The 12,714-nt window shown below is 49.1% G+C and overlaps 3 protein-coding genes across 3 annotated transcripts; 1 reads left to right on the top strand and 2 right to left on the bottom strand.

Annotated features, from left to right (window-relative positions):
- Positions 1 to 3,301: 3,301 nt before the first annotated feature.
- LOC124696290 (putative receptor protein kinase ZmPK1) lies at positions 3,302 to 5,895 on the top strand. Its single transcript, XM_047229029.1, has one exon. It carries the CDS (start codon positions 3,302 to 3,304, stop codon positions 5,783 to 5,785), a length of 2,484 nt encoding a protein of 827 aa, XP_047084985.1. The 3' UTR covers positions 5,786 to 5,895.
- Positions 5,896 to 6,292: 397 nt separating this feature from the next.
- LOC124699230 (putative receptor protein kinase ZmPK1) lies at positions 6,293 to 9,246 on the bottom strand. The gene is made up of 2 exons (XM_047231566.1): positions 9,221 to 9,246; positions 6,293 to 9,127 (listed from the first exon to the last, which is right to left on the bottom strand). The coding sequence occupies exon 2, from the start codon at positions 9,027 to 9,029 to the stop codon at positions 6,492 to 6,494; it is 2,538 nt and encodes an 845-aa protein (XP_047087522.1). The 5' UTR covers positions 9,030 to 9,127; positions 9,221 to 9,246; the 3' UTR covers positions 6,293 to 6,491.
- A 1,553-nt stretch (positions 9,247 to 10,799) lies between these two features.
- On the bottom strand, positions 10,800 to 12,201 carry LOC124696289 (protein ROOT PRIMORDIUM DEFECTIVE 1-like). Its single transcript, XM_047229028.1, has one exon. The coding sequence runs from the start codon at positions 12,114 to 12,116 to the stop codon at positions 10,800 to 10,802; it is 1,317 nt and encodes a 438-aa protein (XP_047084984.1). The 5' UTR covers positions 12,117 to 12,201.
- Between the last annotated feature and the right edge of the window lie 513 nt (positions 12,202 to 12,714).

Here is a 12,714-nt window from a genome sequence, read left to right as displayed (position 1 = left end):
TCGCACAGGACGCCCAGGACACTTTGAACTTGCGCAGCATGGATAGTACGGAGGGAAAATCCATGGTAAAACGTATTTTTAATACTGCAATTAAAGGGCTTAGGCGTCTTGGTTGCAGCCGCCATGATGATGTCGTCAGTCGAGCATTCGACATGCCGGAGGCACCGTCGAACAGACCGAGTATGGTACGTGTGAGCCAGCCATCCGCCACACCGACCGTACCAGTTCCCTCTACCTCGCATACATCTAATCCACGACGCGACTCATCTCTACTAGACCGATCACAGTCCGCACACATATCTCAACGCCATGGCGCCACACAGGTAATCAACTTGCACATACGTACATTCCTCCTGAACTTACAACAATGACACATTTTTTTCCAAGTGTATTAGGAGGACGATCATTTTCCGTCATATCCATCTGGGACAACGATTCTCCTACACAGAAGGCGAATACTCACAAAGATTCAACACTCAGGTATGCACATATTTAATATTACCTACCAACACGTGATTATTTACATGCGTACTAATGACATGTCGTTGACGTTCGCTGGAATCTATTGACCCTACGTGGTCCAACATGGGAGCTGGTTTAGGCCACAATATGCCCCCACTGCGGGGTCGTGACCACATGCAATCGCAATACCCAACTCAGGTTAATGCATGTTAATTACAGAACATGATTAGTGCGTGCATGTTTCGACGGAACCGTTCGATACGCGAGGAATCGTCTCGTCCCGACATGGCCCGATATGACGCGAGATGGAACCACAATATTACGGCAGCACTTCCCAACAACCTCGTAATGATGTTACTGGGATAGTTGAAGAATTCTTTGGAGGTTCTATTTTCGGCACAAATGCTAGTTTGATTCCCCCAAATCAAGAATCTCGGTTCGTATTTCAGACTCCATCACCACCAAATGAGACACGTACGGAGAATGAGGAAAATCGAGTACGGCCGAGGTTTGCGCCAACATCGTGTACCAAATCCATGGTCACCTTCCGGTGGTAGGCAGAGACCACCACGCCGTCGTCGACAAGCGTGATATGTTGACGACTACGGCATTTTAATATTATTTCTATCTATGTATGACCTATGTATGAGACATATTTCTATAATTTCGAATAATTATTCAACAAGTTTCAAAATAAGATACATGAACCTGCAAAAATACGGCTACTCACTACAACGGAATTTAAGATACAACGACAAAGTAAAACGGAATTTAACATACGTACTTAGTACAAATATATCACTCTACTTTCCCTGCGTCCGAGCGTGGCCATTTTCCGGACTTGTCGCCGCGTTCTTCCGCCGCTTGCGCCTCGGCGGCTCTTTCCCTTAATCTCTTCCTCTCCGCTTCACGGGCCTCTCTCGCGCACCTCTTCCTCTCGCATACCTACGTGCAGCCTCATCATCCATCCTCTTCCGATTCACCTCACGATTTCGAGCTTGCTCCGCCCTTAATTTTTGTATCTGTCTCTCTCTTTCTCGCTTTATCATTAGCAATAGCCTTTTCGAAACGCTCCTCCTCATGGAACCATGCCCATGCACGCCGTTGTTTCTCCTCCACCTCGCGGCGTGCCCACTCCGGCTGCTCCTGGTCTATCCAGTGAAACCACATGCAAAGAGGCGGGGGAGACTGCAACACAAATAGTACGGTTAATCAACGAAAATTAATGGCATACAAATAATTTTTTTAATCATGTTGTTACAACATACCGCAGGCCTCGAGGATGATGAACTTGTTTGTCTGCGTGGATCATGATCATAGCTCGCGCACATGAAATATTTCATGCCGAACTTATCTAAAAAATCAACCACCTCCTTCACCTTCGCAAGGCGGCCGCACCAACACCTCTCTGCTCTCACCCCCGGTGGCAAGCTTGCATTCTTCCCCTTCATCGGCCTAAAATCCTGGTCCGAGCAAGGCACACTCATACTCACTCCAATATTTTGCGCACGAAGCAGATACGCGGAGAAGGCAAACTCTATCCTGTTGCTTCGATTTCTATGCGGGGAACCCGACTTATATAGCCTTCAATTAGTGTGAGCGAGTACCAAAAAATTAGTGCGGAATGTCTAATTGCTCTGTATCGGCCACGAACTCCTACGCGAATAGGCTGCTTTCGGTGGTTAATTTATCGTATCGAGCGAGAATCTCCGACAGCTTTACGTCTTGTCGCTGCGAAATCACATCAATGAAAATCAGTGCTGCTCAGCCAGCCAGATGCTGCCGGCCTACCTCTCCCGCGCAGGCGCTGTCGGCCGATTCCCGCCCCGGCTCTGCATGGCGTGCATGGCGGGGCCTGCCGCCGGATAGGTTGGAGGCAGCCTCCACGCTAGGGATGGCAATGGGTACCCATGACCCGCGTACCCGCCGGGTAAAAACCCAATAGGAGTACGGGTATGGGAAAAAATAATACCCATGGGTTCGTAAATGGAAAACTATCATACCCACCGGGTAAAGTGGGTACGGGTATGGGATCGTAGAACCCATACCCGTATACCCATTTACCCATCTAAATTTGATAAGTGGACCGCCCTAATATTATAAACTACTCAATTTTCCCCTAATCACAACCTTCATGTTGCTAGGCTGAACTCACGCTTTTCAATCTCACAATTGCTGGTAGGTTAGTGAGGATTAGACCTATATTTAGGATTGCTTCACCTCCTGTCATATTTTTTAGATCAATTTGATGTGTTATAAACACGGGTATTTTTTACCCGCGGGTACCCATTTACCCTGGCGGGTGACGGGTATGGGAAAAACTTGTACCCGTTGACGGGTATGGGTACGGGTGACGGGTAAGATTGGTGGCGACGGATGCGGGCACGGGATGACTCTACCCGTACCCATACCCTGCGGGTGCCATCCCTATCCACGTCGACATGCCGCCACACAGAGGGGCGGCATGGCCCACCAGCGAAGACGGCAGCTGACGGCGCACGGCCGGCGCCAACGTGCCGCCACGCACAGCGGCGGCGGGCCCCTGCCGCCACACACCCCGGCGGCATCCTCCATGTGTCGCTTGGGGGCTCTGCCGCCACACACAACGTGGTCTTTTTTGTCAATTTTGCTCAGATGTGGTCTTTTTTGTCAATGAATTGGGGCAGGTGGTCTCTTTTGTCAAAATTTCCTATCTTTCATGTTTCGATTCGGCCGAGGCCAAACAATTCTTTCCCTAGTGGCAGTGGCAGTGGCAGCGACAGCACTGAGCACGTCACTGACCATTGTTTTGTCCCGGCCTCATCACTGATCAAGCATCCAAGCTCAGCTCAGCACCGCCATGACCACCTATACTCTGCTTCTTGTACTCACCGTCCTCGCGGTCGGGCGGGCGGGGCCGCAGCGCGACCGCGACAGCCTGCCGCGTGGTTCCTCGATCGCCGTCGAGGACCACGCCTCCGACGTCCTCGTCTCCCCGAACGGCGCGTTCGCCTGCGGCTTCCACGCCGTCTCCCCCACCGTCTTCACCTTCTCCGTCTGGTTCGCGCGCTCCGCCGTGGCCGACCGCGCCGTCGTCTGGTCAGCCGCCGCCGGCCCCACCGCGCGCCGGGTCGTGCACAGCCAGGGCTCCCGCCTCGCGCTCGACGGCCGCCGCGGCGCGCTCGTCCTCACCGACTACGACGGCGAGGTCGTCTGGAACTCCACCGCCCGCGACGGCGCCGCGCGGGCGAGGCTCCGGGACACCGGCAGCCTCGCCGTCGAGGACGCCCGGGGGGCCGTCCTGTGGCAGAGCTTCGACCACCCCACCGACACCCTGCTCCCCGCCCAGACCGTCGGCGCCAACGGCCTCGTCTCCTCCGGCAGGCTCCTCGCGCCGGGCCACTACGGCTTCCGCTTCAGCGACTACGCCATGCTCTCGCTGGTGTACGACGACGGCGGCCAGGTGTCCAGCATCTACTGGCCCAACCCCTACTTCAGCTACTGGCAGAACAGCCGCAAGATCTACAATTTCAGCCGCCAGGCCGGCTTCGATTCCTCGGGCCATTTCCTCGCCAGCGACAACGCCACCTTCGACGCCGCCGATCTCGGCGCCGCCGGAGTCACCAGGAGGCTCACGCTCGACACGGACGGCAACCTCCGGATGTACAGCCTGGACGCCCGCGGGAACACGTGGTCCGTGTCCTGGATGGCATTCCCTAACCCCTGCATCATCCACGGCGTGTGCGGCGCCAACGCGGTGTGCCTCTACACGCCCTCGCCGTCCTGCGTCTGCGCCCCCGGCCACGACCGCGCCGACCGGAGCGACTGGAGCAGAGGGTGCCGCCCGACGTTCGGAAACCCCACCGGCGTAGCCCGTGACCACGTGAAGTTCGTGGAGCTTCCGCACACCGACTTCTGGGGCTTCGACCTCAACAACAGCGAGTTCCTGTCGCTGGACGCCTGCCAGGCGCAGTGCGTCGGCGAGCCGTCCTGCGTCGTGTTCCAGTACAAGCAGGGCAAAGGGGAGTGCTACCCCAAGAGCCTCATGTTCAACGGCAGGACGTTCCCCGGCATGCCCGGCGCGGCGTACATCAAGGTGCCCGCCGATTTCGATGTGCCGGCGGCGAACGTCCACCAGTGGCAGACCGATGGCATCAGCGGCCTTGCCACCGACGAGGACATCGCCCGATGCCAAGGCGGCGCAGGCTTACCACCGGAGTTCTTGCTCAACGTCTCCAGTACAGCAAGGGCGAGCAGCAGCCAGCGCAAGTCGCTATGGTTCTACTTCTACGGATTCCTGTCCGCATTCTTGGTGATCGAGGTGTTTGTGATAGCCTTTGGGTGCTGGCTCTTCTCCAAGAAAGGAATACTGTCCAGGCCGTCAGAGCTCTTGGCTGTGGAGGAAGGGTACAGGATGATCACCAGCCATTTCCGGGCATACACCTACTCGGAGCTGCAGAGGGCGACCAGGAAGTTCCGCAGCCACGGCGGTTCTGGTATCGTCTACAAGGGGGTCCTGGACGACGAGAGGACGGTGGCCGTCAAGGTGCTGCAGGACGTGAGCCAGAGCGAGGAAGTGTTCCAGGCCGAGCTGAGCGCGATCGGCAGGATTTACCATATGAATTTGGTGAGGATGTGGGGATTCTGCTCAGAAGGCGTGCACCGGATCCTTGTCTACGAGTATGTCGACAACGGATCGCTAGCAAACGTGCTGTTCCAAAGTTCTGGCAAGCTCCTAGGATGGAAGCAGAGGTTTAACATTGCCCTCGGCGTGGCGAAAGGGTTGGCCTATCTTCATAACGAGTGCCTAGAGTGGATTATCCACTGCGACATGAAGCCTGAGAACATACTGCTAGACGATGAAATGGAGCCCAAGATCACCGACTTTGGGCTGGCGAAGCTGCTCAACAGAGACGGGTCTGACTCGGGCTTGTCGCGGATCCGAGGAACAAGGGGGTACATGGCGCCCGAGTGGATCTCCAGCCTCCCGGTCACCGAGAAGGTCGACGTGTATAGCTATGGTGTGGTGCTCCTGGAACTGATGAAAGGGAGGAGGGTTTCAGATTGGGTGGTGGATGGGGCACAGGGGCTGGAAACTGATGTGAGAGCTGTAGTTAAGATGATCGTCGACAGATCGAAGCTTGATGATGTAGGGTGGATTCTGGACCTGGTGGATGAACGGCTGGATGGCCAATTTAATCATGTGCAAGCTAAGATGATTGCCCAATTGGCTATCTCGTGTCTAGAGGAAGATAGAAACAAAAGGCCTGGTATGAAGAATGTAGTGCAGATGCTCATCTCTGCAGATGATGAGTCCAGAGGTCATCAGTATCCAGATATATGATTCTATTTATTTCGGAATTCCTTTAGTGTTCGTATGTACATATATACAAGCTTCTGTCACAACTAACCATGTCTTTTATTTGCCAAAAAGAAAATACTCCTATGTCTTTTGTTTAGAAATTAGAACCAGTAAGTTATACCTTCGTTAATGCATAGCAGGAAGTTATGCATAGACTGCAAAAGGTTTCTAAAGTTTACCTGATGTAGTAGGTGTTAGACGAGCTGTACTTGGATTTGTTCTGCTTGTTGAAATCATTAGGTTTGTCAGTGGTATCATAGCTGACTTGGGGCAGCAATTGGATTGGGATACTGTATGCACTCCTGCTGCATTTCCCTGAGTTTTCACATGAAAAACCTTCTATCATAGAAGATGATAATATAAGGGGGAAAAGTAAAAAATGAAATAAAGTAAATTAAGTAAACATTTTGGCAAGCAGTTATCAGATGATACCACAGGCTAGCACAGACATGATACATAAAAGCCTGATTTGTTTTACCGTTGTCAGATTTACAATATGTTCTCGTATAATTTTGCAAAAGAAAGGACTGAATGTACACAGGAACCACTAGTACATACGTCACTCAATTACCGCATAACATGTGATGCCTATACACAAGTATACAACTATATGCAGTATGATGCTTACAAATCAACGCAGTACTATCTTCAAACTGAAACAGACTTCATTTAGAATATCGTTGCTTCACTAATTTTCAGCTTCTTCAACTGAAAGGAGGCTCTCCACTATTGATTCCATTGTTGGCCTTTTCTTCCTATCCTCCTTCAGGCATGAAACAGCTATCTTTATCAGTTCTTTCACTTGAACGTAGCTGAAGTTGTCAACCAGTCTGAAATCTACAAACTCTGCTAACCACAATGGTTCCTCCCCGTCCAGCCTGTATGAAAGCATCTTAACAAACTTCTTGAGCACCAGATGGACATCCTCCTCCAAACCCACAACAAAGTCGAGAATTCTTGTTCCTGTTACTAGTTCAAGGAGGACGACTCCGTAGCTGTACACATCAACCTTTGCTGTTATCGGTAAACCGGTGACCCACTCTGGAGCAATGTAACCTAAGGTTCCCCGTGCCCGCGACACATTCTGATTCGACCCTGATCTGCTGAGCAGCTTTGCGAACCCAAAGTCGGTGATCTTAGGTTCTAGATCCTGATCTAGCAAAATATTCTCCGGCTTCAGGTTGCAGTGGATGACCCACTCTAGACACTCATGGTGAAGATATGCCAGCCCCTTTGCAACACCTAATGCTATGTTAAACCTCTTATTCCACTCCAGCAACATTTTGCTGCTGAACAGTATGTTAGCTAATGAACCGTTTTCAACATACTCCAAGACCAACATCCTATGGGATCTCTCTGAGCAAAACCCCCATATTCTTGTCAGATTCATATGGTTAATCCTTGCAATAACATGTAACTCATCCTGGAACTCTGCCTTGTTTCGTGTTACATTGTCCAGCCTTTTTACGACCACCTCTCGTGCATCGTCCAAGGTTCCCTTGTAAGAAATGCCTGAACCTCCCCATCCAAGCTCATGTTTGAACTTTTCAGTTGCCTTGGCCAGCTCTCTGTAACTGTACATCCGGAAATGACTAGTCATCACCCTGTAGCCTTCCTCGGCTGCCAATTGTTGTGACCTGAACTCCCTCCTTAGAACGAAGAACCATGCAAATGTGAAGAAGAAAACCTCAATGACAAAAAATGCAGCAATGAACCCATAGAAGTAGAACCATTTTGGTTCAACCCTGGAATCTTCACGCACGATGTCTGGCACTGGCTCTATGGTTTTTTTGCTCACGTGATCACATTGAAGATGATGTCTTTCCTTGCTGAGCACATTGGACTGTGGAATAAGGGTATTTGTAACATTGAAACTTGCCGGGAGTTTGATGTACATTGTGCGCACAGTGGGTGTTGGGAAAGTCCTTCCATTGAATAGAAAATTCTTTGGATAGCATGTACCATTTCCTTCTTGGTATTGAAAACCCTTGCAGGTACAATCACTCAAGCATACCTTCCTACAATCCTGCCAAGACACTCGGTTGATTCGCTGCTGATCAGATCCCCAAAAATCAGTGTTTGGAAGCCTCAAGAATTTGTGTTCACCTTCCCGGCATCCGATGGTATCTACTATAGGCTTGCAACCCCGTGTCCAGTTACCAGGATTCCTCATTGCATAACCAGGTGGACAAGAACATGTTGGTGCAGGGGAGTAGTGGCAGATCCCATATGGACCACAGAGGCCATGAATCATGCACGGTTGAGGCACAGCCAGCCATGAAACTGTCCACTCCCTATTTGAATCTGATCCATTGCTCAAGCTGTACAACCTCAGATTACCATCAAAATCCAGGGTAAGTCTTCTCTTAATCCCATAACCTTTATCAGAAGCAGCAAGAGGCCGGTGCCGAGCGAAATCACTAGCAAAAATTTCCCCAGAATCATCAAGGCTACCCATCCTAGTACTATTATAGAGGTTCCTGTTATTCTCGTAGTACTGGTAATCAGGATCGGGCCAGTATAAATCAGAAACAGTAATGTCATCATACATCAGAGACAAGATGGACTGGTCACTAAAACGGAAAGTGTAGTGACCAGGAACATGCAGCTGGGTAGAGGAGACTATCTTTGTCGTGGCAGTAATCCGCTGGGCGGGGAGGAAGGTGTCCGTCGGTGAATCGAAGCTCTGCCAAAGAATGGCGCCGCTCGTGTTCTTCAGGACGAGGTTTCCAGTGTCAAGAAGCTGAGCGTACTGGACATTTGGGAGGCTTTCCTCAGTTTGCCACACAACCACAGCGTCGTAGTCGGTGAGGACCATGACACCATCCTTGCGCAGGGTGACAGCTGATCTCCTGGAGCTCACAGGGCGACCACGGTTTGCACTCCAGACGACAGTTTTGTTGAGTGAGTCAGAGTACCATATGGAGAAGGTGAAGGCACCAGTGTATATGCTGTGCAAGCCGCAAGAGAACGTACCGTCCTGTGATCGCAGGATGCTGGTCTCATACTCCTCGACGGCGAGGGAGGATTTCAGTGCTAGGACGTCACCCCGAGGTGCGGCCTCACCAGCACCCATGGTTGGTAGAGCAAGCAAAGATAAGAGCAAAATGGAGAAGAAAGGAGTAGCCATGGTTGCAGAGATTATCTCAGCTGCAGGGGCACGATGAGCATGACTAGGCAGGCAATGAAGTTCCAGATGCTCCCCGTGGTTTTTAGTCAAACCCATTGGTAACCATGGTTGGAATACTTCTTGTCTGCATGCAGCTTGAGACTTTGTATATAATATCCTGCAGAGGAGAATGGCTACTAGTTGGACTTTATTACCTGAAATAGATTAAAAGTCCACAAGGTGAGAAATGCATCCTGTTCAAAATTACAGTTTACTTGTCTGAGTTTGAGACTCATGAATGAACATACAGACTGATGAAGACACTGATTGTGACATTTAGATAATCTTGAGACATTTCTTTCCGATGAGGCAGTCACTGTCCAGCCAGATGGCACCTCTTAATTTCTTTTCAACCCTGTATCCCTGCTCACCAACCCTCTGTGTTTGCATAACTTTGACATGGTCAATTAAATATTCAGGTAGGGGAACTCTCTCCTTGGTGAACTTTGAGAAACTGAATCTTGAGGATGCATTGGCCATTACCTCTCTGTTACTTGCTCTGTTGAGAAACATACAATGATTTAGAACAGCGTGCAATGTTACTTACCTCTCTTTTACTAGTATGCTGGGAGTTCTTTTGCTTATGACCAAATCGTCATATATCTTTGAACTGATTTAGTACAAAATCTTACGTGCTACTATTAAATTGAAATAACTAGTCTAATTTACAAAAAAAAATCGATGAGCAACCAGTGGGTTGTATATACTCAGCACCAGCAGTAACAAAACGACCGAATAGCACATACAAAATTAAATAAAACATATCATAGTACTAGTAATCAGTATTGGTGAATAGGCCACTAATAACTGAACAAATCAATCAACAGGTTGCAGAAATATTAAACAGTTAAATATAATCTGTACCAGCAACACCAAAACTAGCCGAAGGAGATCAGAAGTTATATGAGAACATATCCTAAGCAAACCATGTTGAAAACCAAATGAGAAAATATCCCAAGAGATCAGCGTTCACAGATGCAAGATATATTATTGATTAAAGTCATGGGATACATATCTAAATCAGTGAACAATGAGTAGCGAGAGTACGCAAAAGATAAAGACATCAGAACCGATCGCAGCAAGATGACAAGTGCTAAAGTGGTATCCATATTCTGGCATTCTGTCGGCTAGTATTTACAGCGATTTCTCTTTTTCAAGAGCAAAGGAAGACTATTATGAATCAGGAGACGCTGTGATGCGCAAAGTACATCCACAGAAGTGCAGGTTCAGTTAGCCTGAGCTTAGTCAGAACCTGCTGCTACACGGTGATAGAATCAAACGTTCACCGCATCTGTGACAAACTTGTCCAAAGAGTGTGTTGCTGTTGCGGTGTAATGCGGCAATGGATTGCCCACAAGGGCTAACTGCAATGGTTTAAATATAAATTTGCATGCTTTAATGACCTTTCAATGGAAGTTGTCCCATTCAATTTCTGAAGATGTGATATTTTTTGCACAGGTTACATTTCCCGAGCAGCTGGGCTTACAGTCTGTGATAGATGGAGAATTGAGGGATAAAGGATGGAACACTGCGTTTTGCATTTTGTAACTTCTATCATGTCAACCGCAGAGTATACACCGAACTAATTCTAGTTAACGTGATTTTCCACCAGTAATAAGCTTCAGTAAATGGTCTCAAAGAAAGAAGCTTAAGCGGAAATACTTCATTTTCCTAGAAAAGGTATATATTAATATATATGAACATGATCCATACACCATGATGCAGACACAAGAAGAAAACCTGATGGGAGTTTTTTGGGTACAAAATTTAGGAAGCCCAGTTTCACAACTTGTACTTCAGAGCACCTTGTCCTGTTACTGCATAGCTTCACTGAATCTTACTTTCGCGCAAGTCACAAGAAGATGCCTCTTCTCCACAGGAGTCACTTTCAAACTGCAACATGGAATTCATGCTATCCACTGGCCATGTGTGATTATGTAACCCATGACTGCTTCCTTGATTGTTCTCCTCAATGAGCCAAGTTACCTTTTCAGTTTCACCAATGTTACGACATCCAGACAATATGAGATCTAGCATTTTCCTTCGGACACTATAAACAGGGTTAGGCTCAACCAGACATCCTTTACTGTAACTCTCCCTAAGAACCACTGTTTGTGTGCCTCCTTTGGTCGAAATGTAGAAAATGCCAGGGTACTTAAGAAGAAGTTCCCGCATATTTACCTCCATAGAGAAAGGTCTCCTGAAGTGTGCCAGCCTCTCAAGTGGAATCATCTTTTCTACTGTCGAGCTTAAAAGCTCATGAATAATACCAACAATGCGTTTCTCAAGCCGCTCGGCATTGCTGATTGGATGCAAACCGTTTTCCTCGTAAGGTTTGGTATAGGGAAGCCTCTGCCAATTCTTAAGCTTTTCCCTAAATCCTTTCTCAATCTTGAATCCAGTAGGAAAGTTAATTGGAAAAGCATATTTTGTCTCATATTCTGCTAGCCATTTCTCTGTATACTCCTTTTCCCTCCATTTTTCGACATTAGCTACAGCTAGATTCTCATCCCTAGAGATCAATGTCAAAGTATCAGGGATTTCAAGAGAAAACTGAGACTGATGGTTTGGCAGTATAGAAGACCTGTAGTCATCGGGCAGACCGAGCTCCTTCCTGATGAGCCAGATCGCATGCATATTCAGAGTTCCATTCGTAGACATCATGAGAAGTTTCTTCAGCCGCTGAACTATTGCGGGCTCGTTCTCCCTGACGACAGCATCTTCTTCTGCGACCAAATCAGCCATCTTTCGGGTGATCCTACAACAATGGTTCCTTTTGACGGGGTGCACATAAATATCGAAAATATGGGGGTATTTCTTGAGGAAAGCACCGATCTCAATGTTCAACCCAATCTCACGCCTCCACCTCAAAAGGAGCTGCAGAGATGCGTAGCCGTTCCTCTGCTGAGATATCACCTCGTGCAAATCCAAAGCCTGCCTCAAGTTCCTGAGCTGAATCATCAGCTTGTCCAGCCTATGGTCTCTCGTTCTGCCCTCCAGACGAGTCCGTGCGGAATCCACTGGCTTCTTCCACCTCCTCTGCATGCTACGGTTGAAGGGGCCGTAACAGAACGCCTCATCCAGCATGTGCGGGCGGAGGGAAAGTGCATGCAGATTTATTCGGCCTAACACCTTAAATGCCATCTCACTTGTATGCTACCAACCCAATCCTTATTAACTAAGAGTGTACAACAGCAACCCAGTGACAAGGAAAAAGAAATGATTCCGTACTGTAAATGAGCAATTCCGACTTACTCAATCTGCGATGAAAAGGAGTTCAAAGCATAGTTGTTAGCTCCAACACCAAAATCGAGAAGAAGTCACGACGAAGTTACGAGGAGTAGTTTGATTACCGAGTCTGCTAAATATGTATAATGTGCGCAGTTGCGGATACGACTGGAGAAACCAGGGACAACGAGCTGGGCATTTCATCGAACAGGTTGTGCTCGAGGTGGATGGAGCTAGCTCCGCCGTGCGACGAGTCGTTGGGGAGCTGCACGAGGATACAGGGGGGAGAGCCTGGTGGCCGCAGAGGACGAGCGACGGCGAGTCGGCGACCAGGGGTAGCGGTGTGGGATCGGCGCGAGGGAAGGGGAATGAGCAGAGCAGAGCAGCGCTTTCAGTTGAGGGGGTACTCAAGCTATGGAACACGGGAGTTTAGGGGCCGTTTCGTTGAGGGCATATCTGGGCATGGGCAGCCCGGCCCAGCCCGAAATTGCCGGGCCTGAGTCTGAAATGATGG

Source organism: Lolium rigidum, chromosome 3 (genome assembly GCF_022539505.1).
Source record: "Lolium rigidum isolate FL_2022 chromosome 3, APGP_CSIRO_Lrig_0.1, whole genome shotgun sequence".
NCBI lineage: Eukaryota > Viridiplantae > Streptophyta > Magnoliopsida > Poales > Poaceae > Lolium > Lolium rigidum.
This window is presented reverse-complemented; position numbering and strand designations above follow the sequence as displayed.